The 6560-nt window shown below is 38.5% G+C and overlaps 1 protein-coding gene across 1 annotated transcript; it reads left to right on the top strand.

Annotated features, from left to right (window-relative positions):
* The first annotated feature begins 2177 nt into the window (after positions 1 to 2177).
* On the top strand, positions 2178 to 6560 carry LOC143140272 (coagulation factor XI-like). Its single transcript, XM_076301059.1, has 9 exons — positions 2178 to 2266; positions 2705 to 2861; positions 3638 to 3747; positions 4096 to 4258; positions 4388 to 4512; positions 4724 to 4862; positions 4977 to 5083; positions 5679 to 5838; positions 6336 to 6560. The coding sequence occupies exons 1-9, from the start codon at positions 2206 to 2208 to the stop codon at positions 6553 to 6555; spliced, it is 1242 nt and encodes a 413-aa protein (XP_076157174.1). The 5' UTR covers positions 2178 to 2205; the 3' UTR covers positions 6556 to 6560.

The raw sequence follows: 6560 nt of genomic DNA, 5'->3' as shown, positions 1-6560 counted from the left end.
CTTTTTTTTTGTTCATGAATGAAGTAAATGTAATATCAATGTAACATTCATTTTTGGATGAGTGCTTGGGTGTTTAACCCACATCTAGATAAACAGACATGTCTCCAATGGAAGACAGGTGTCAGAAAAAAACTATTATAAAAAGTTTTGGGGGGAAAGCTTTATAATAATGATTCCTACGATCATGAAAATCAATTTATTCAAGTCATGAAATTCAGTAAATGAATTTAAATTTTTTGGAGTCATGAAATACAGCACTTGTAAAAGTCTTAGGCTACCTTACATTGTGCACCGTTATAAGGAGCATGTATATTTATTTATGTCTATTTTAATAGAACTAGTCATGTGGAATAAAATGGTAAAATACAGGAAATATGCACACAGTGTCTAAAAAAGTAAAATCAAAATATGTCAACATTGTTAAGTCAAGGGGTGCTGCTAGTAATGTTGGGCCATATGAAAGAAAATTATTTTGGGCACTCTAGGGAAATTTTGAAAAATAAACCCTAAAATGATGACTTCTGGTGAATTTGTGGAAACTAATTGATACATTGAGATAAATATATCATACATTATGCAGCTCCAAATTAAAAAAAAGTTGGGACGTTGCGTAAAATGCACATAAAAAAAGAATGTGAAATCACAAATCTAAAAAAAGCCATATTTAACTGCAAAAAGGATGTAGAAAACTATTTCATGGAAAATATGTTCTGAGCACTAAAACAAGCTCGATAGATTGGATACTTGGATTGGCCCTCTCCTTTTTAGCCCAGATGAGTCCATGATTTCCAAAAAGAACTGCACATTTTGATTGGTCTAACTACAGGACCTTTTTTCCACTTTACCTCTGTCCACAAGCTCAGGTCCAGATAAGATGGTAGTATCTCTATATTATGTCTACTGTAAATACAATTTTGTCTGTTGCATGGTAAAGTTTACACTAGCATTTATGAATTGAGTATCAAACTGTGCTCGTAGACAATGGTTACCAGACATTTTCCTGGGCCCATACAATGATTTGTTTTTACACAAACAGGTCTGGTATTAATGCAGTGCCATCTAAGGTCCAAAAGACCACGGTCATCCAATATTGTTGTTCAGCTCTATCCTTTGCAAATATTTCTCTGAATTCTCTGAATATTTTAATGGTATTATGTACTGTAAATGATGAACTACCCAAATACTTCATAATTTCATGTTAAGAAGCATCACAACTTCTTTACTTCTAAGAGACTCTGTGATGCTTTTTTCATACCCAATCATGTTGCTAGTTTCCCTAAATAGTTGTGAAATATTCTTCCTTTTAGTTTTTTTATCATTACACAACCTTTCTTGGCCCGGTCCCAACTTTTTTTGAAACGTGTTGGCAGTATCAGATTCAAAATGAACATATATTTTCCATGAAATAGTCAAAATTGTCATTTTAAACTTTGATTTGTTGTCTGTGTCCTTTTTGCAGCTAAATATGAGTTTACGAGATTTGCAGATTATTACACGTTATATTCAACTCATTTATAGAATAGCAAAGTATTCTATATGGAAGACTGAATCATATAGGTGTAAAATATAAAGCCTATCATTATCATTTTGCCTACAATGAACCATGGATTTGTTTAGTTTATGATAACTTAAACTAACACAAAGTCCTCATTTTGACCACAGTATTTAGCCTACTGGCTTGGGGCCCCCTGTCAGTGCATGTGTGAAAGTGAAGTTTAAGTGTCCTATTTTAAACCTAGGTCCTGGTAAATGACAGGGGATGGCGATTCAGAAATCAATGGCAATTTTCAGTATTCACAAAGCTACATTCTGGAACGTTTCCCTCTTGCTAGATAGATGGGGCCTAGGATTTATTTATGCCTGGATCTGAGTTGCATTGACTTTTATACGCAGGTACTGTACACACACACTCACACTGTCTAACTCACACACTCACTATATACACATAGCCACATACACACACACACACACTATGTGGATGCACAGTTGCATTTGGTATACCACTTCATTTTATAAAGCATTTTATGTGGCAGTGTCACAAATGGACCGTGGACTGGACTGGACCGTGTTCGTTTGTGTTCTTATGGCCATTGCCCTCTACTCTTCGAACTCCAAAGAGGAGGCACACTTTCATGGATAGCTTCATCAATACCTCAGAGAAAAGACACTGTGGATCTTAATAGGTCTAGTTTTCTCAAAGCAATGATGAGGCTGTGTATGATTCATTTGTGTCTGATATCTCTTCTGAGAAACTGCTTCAGTGAAGGTATGTATGTTAAGTTTGACTATGGTATGAGCATGTTATAGAATATAGGTTTAATTATGTAATGTGTAAATATATTTTAGCACGAGTGAGAGTAGGATTAGTCATGGATATGCATGGATATATTGCTTTTATACAACAATTCTACCACAAACTAAATAATCTGAAAACACCCCAAAACATGTTTATTTCGACTTTGTTTTTGCGCATTAAAAAATAGTTCCATTTTCAATAGATAGCATCATGGTTGCCACGTAACCAAGATTCCAGATCCCTCTGCAAGGGTCTTTGTGGTTTTTCGTGTCTTCGTTGAAAGACATCTAAAAATAAATATCTAAAAATACATATGTTTTCTGTAGCTCTATTACCAATGATATACGTATACATCATTTGTTTGTATGTTTTCTTGTATCTACATGATGTGTGTGTGTGTGTGTGTAGAATGTATACCGGACTTAAGGGTGAATGTGGACTTCCCTGGCAGCGATGTGCTGCAGATCTTCTCCCCTGATGTGCTCCACTGCCAGCGGGCCTGCAGTCAGCATCACTCCTGCCAGTTCTTCACCTTTGTCAGGCCTGAATGGACCAGGGATAGCAGGTGCCTTATGAACCATCACACCACGACCAATACACAAACAGACACCACAAATATACATGCACAGAGAAATTCTACTTGATTGCTCCTCACAGTCTGAGTGTGTGGGCCCTTAATCCTATTTTAATGCTAGTTGATTGAAACACCTTTATAATTAGCCCATCTAAATCCTATAATGACATGAAGTAGGTGAATTTGCCAAGTACCCAGCTGACAGTTTCCTCTAGTCATTTTTTTTAATGGAGTACATGCCACATAGAAGTCCTGCCCTTCTATGTAGAAAGGTCATAAAAATTCAACTTTAATAGAATACATAAAGACCTTCTTTGTACAGTTTATTTACTACTTTTCACAAGAATACTCTATAAATAGAATATCATGCAAATAGTATACATGAATTGGGGCAGCCGTGGCCTACTGGTTAGCACTTCGGACCTGTAACCGGAGGGTTGCCGGTTCGAACCCCGACCAGTAGGCACGGCCGAAGTGCCCTTGAGGAAGGCACCTAACCCCTCACTGCTCCCCGAGTGCCGCTGTTGATGCAAGCAGCTCACTGCGCCGGGATTAGTGTGTGCTTCACCTCACTGTACACTGTGTGCTGTTGCTGTGTGGGTTTCACTAATTCACGGATTGGGATAAATGCAGAGACCAAATTTCCCTCACGGGATCAAAAGAGTATATATACTTACTTATACTTATACTCAATTAGATGCACAAAGAATCACATATGGCATTATAGTTAAAGTTTGTGAGGTTTGTAACTGTCCCTGTCTGCCTAGGCAATTCTACTGTTACCTGAAGCACACAGAATCTGGGGCACCATCTCGAGTGACCGAGCTGGAGGGGGTGACATCAGGCTACTCCCTTAAAAACTGCAACGGGACAAATGGTGGGCCTAGTCTGCTTCCTCTTCACCTCAGTAACTGCTGCATAAACAAATTTAAAACTAAGAGGCGTGTCTAGTGAAAGAGTCATTGACCCCATTAACATTTGTTTTTTAAATGTGTGTTGAGTGACCTGATCTCAAGTGGTAAGCTCTAAACAATCCCTAAGACGCATCTGATCTGACTACTCAAACCATTTGCCGAGGTGATCTGAGACACATGACCACATATCTTTTCTAGTGTAGACGCTAATGTGTTGTGATGTGTCCTGCGTTCTGACGTGTTTCCTCTCTACCCTTTTATTCTTGTCTGAACAATCCCTCCACCCACACCCCTCCCCCACCAAGCATCAGATGGATGTTTTCCATCTGTCTATGGGGATGTAGACTTCTATGGAGATGACTATCGCACCCTGTTCACTGCAGACTATAAGGAGTGCCAGAGAGCCTGTACATCAGATTCAGGATGTCAGTTCTTCTCCTGGCTGAATGATGACTTTGCCAGACCTCAGTACAAGTACACAACCTCCCTTTGAGAAAATCATCATCAAAACCATTACTTTCCCGCTATATCAGTCTGGGAATGACTGAAAGAGGACAAAGCATTTTGCTCTACTGATTAGAGTAATGTCTGCTTTCTCGTCAGATACAAATGCCACCTGAAGTTCTGTTGGTCAGTTTCAAAACCGCCAGCACTGAAGGTCCTGAGTGGGGTTGTGTCAGGCTTCTCGCAAAAGTTCTTCCAGAACAACAGTCGGTCAGATGGTCAAAGTATGCACATGTAGTTACATGCATTCAGTTTTTAATGTAAATTCACAGGCATAGTAGTACTACAAACATGTTTGTACTGTACAGTATATCCTAGAACATGCACATTCACACACATCCATGCACAAATTTAAATACATTTCATTGTTATTTTTGTTTCTCACCATGTTTTCACACACATTAACCTTGTGAAATCTGTTACATCCTCTGGCAGCTGAACAGTGTGAGGCTCAGATCCTCACAAATACAGATTTCCCCCGTCATGATTTTGAACAGATTCCTGCAGTGTCTGCTGAGCACTGCCAGTTCCTCTGCTCTGCTCACCCTATATGCACCTACTTCTCTTATGAAAAGTAAGTTTGTAATCAGCAATGTGCTGCTTGTGTCATAAGTAACAGTCAAGGGCTTGTCATTTCATAATCTCAAGACTACTGAAGTACTGCAGCAATATTTCATCCCCATGAAAGGCAGGAGATGCGTTGCTTCCTGAAAGATTCAAAAGAGGAGAAGCCTATGAAGGCAAAAGGAGAAGTATACTCTGGAATGCCATCACGCTTCTGTGAACTCCCTAGAGGTGAGTAGGATGTTATCAAAATAAAACATGGAACCTAAATAAAATGTATGAAGCAGAGGACACAGAGCTCCAATGTCCTAGTCATTCTCATGACGAGAGTAAACTATTCAAATAAGGAGGAATAAGGGAGTGGCAATAAAAAGAAGGTACTTGCGTGAACATACCCTTATCTACTGTTAAAACAATTACGAAGTTGCAAACCTGCCTGCCTGGTTGGGGATACTAACACAATTTGCACAATTGATGCCTATAGGCCTCAGTGAGAAATTCAGCATTTTTGAATGCTCAGTGAGAAAATCAGCCCTTTCTGTACAACTGATGAGTTTTCAGTTTCTCTCAAATCTTTTGTTTATTCTCGCTCTCTCTCTCTCTCTCTCTCTCTCTCTCTTTCACATCTTGTAACCAATTAGCCAAAACCAATTTCAGTTTTTATGCTTCTATGAACTTGATATCACTGTATTAAACTTAAAAAAAATATTTGTGACCAAGCTCCACTTCCTGTTGGTGACACAAAAATAATATATATATATATATATATATATATATATATATATATTAGTTACTGTATATATATTCTATTAATTGACTCCTGCAGACTGGGTGACCGTTCGTTATGAGAACACAGATTTCCCTGGCTTTGACATCCGCTATGTGAAACTGGATGACCCGGAGTCCTGCGAGGCGCTATGCACGGCTGATCCACACTGCCAGTTCTACACCTATGTCTACGGATCTTTTTATGAGCCTGACTTCAGGTCTGTTTCAGTAATAAAAAGCTCAGAGTTTCTATACTAGTTGGAAAGCGTTTTTACAACCAAGCAGACAAATCATGAAAAAATAAACAAACACACACACACACACACACACACACACATAAATATATATTAAGATTTCAGATACAAAACCCTCTAAATGTGTCTGACCGCTTTTCTTTTAAATAAGCATTTTTCCTCAGGCTATAGGTTTTTGCCTACAAATCAATATTTCAGAGAGTGGTGTTTAGCGTTTTTGAAGCATCATAGTTAGTTCATAGTTGATCATAGTTATCTCATTTTTAACGGAGGTGGCATTGAGAGGGTTTTGCATCTAAATTCTTCATACGTATATTCTACTTCTATAATTACAATTACATAGTCACCCCACTCTAACTGAGATGTAACTATACTAAATGGAAGAAAATGTGCCTGTAGTTTTATCAGTATTGTGTGTGTGTGTGTGTGTGTGTGTGTGTGTGCATGCACATGCCCTGCAGGAGGCGGTGTTTCCTAAAGCAGGTCATCACTATGCCTGTGCCTTCTAAAGTGACGTCCCTGAAAGGGGTTGTGTCTGGATTTTCTTTGAGGGGCTGCCTTGATCCTAAACCTGAAGAGACTATGGTGGCTGTGGAAAAGGTGTGGATAAATATGCACATGTATATCTTACTTCTTAAATATTCACACCTACATTTTTACATTTGTATGCGAACAAATTGACCATG

The sequence above is a fragment of the Alosa pseudoharengus genome, unplaced genomic scaffold (assembly GCF_046254945.1).
Source record: "Alosa pseudoharengus isolate Yale_2024_CS ecotype anadromous, Long Island Sound unplaced genomic scaffold, YU_APseudo_1.1 YU_APseudo_1.1_scf_23, whole genome shotgun sequence".
Classification (NCBI taxonomy): Eukaryota; Metazoa; Chordata; class Actinopteri; order Clupeiformes; family Clupeidae; genus Alosa; species Alosa pseudoharengus.
Note: the sequence above shows the minus strand (reverse complement) of the source record. Positions and strands in the feature narration are given on the sequence as shown.

Bases quoted from the DNA above. Each gene is read 5' to 3' on its own strand.
- LOC143140272 (XM_076301059.1), top strand. From the start codon at position 2,206: ATGAGGCTGTGTATGATTCATTTGTGTCTGATATCTCTTCTGAGAAAC. The intron at 2,862-3,637 runs GTGCCTTATGAA...CTGTCTGCCTAG, and splicing joins GAATGGACCAGGGATAGCAG to GCAATTCTACTGTTACCTGA. The intron at 4,513-4,723 runs GTATGCACATGT...ATCCTCTGGCAG, and splicing joins CAGTCGGTCAGATGGTCAAA to CTGAACAGTGTGAGGCTCAG.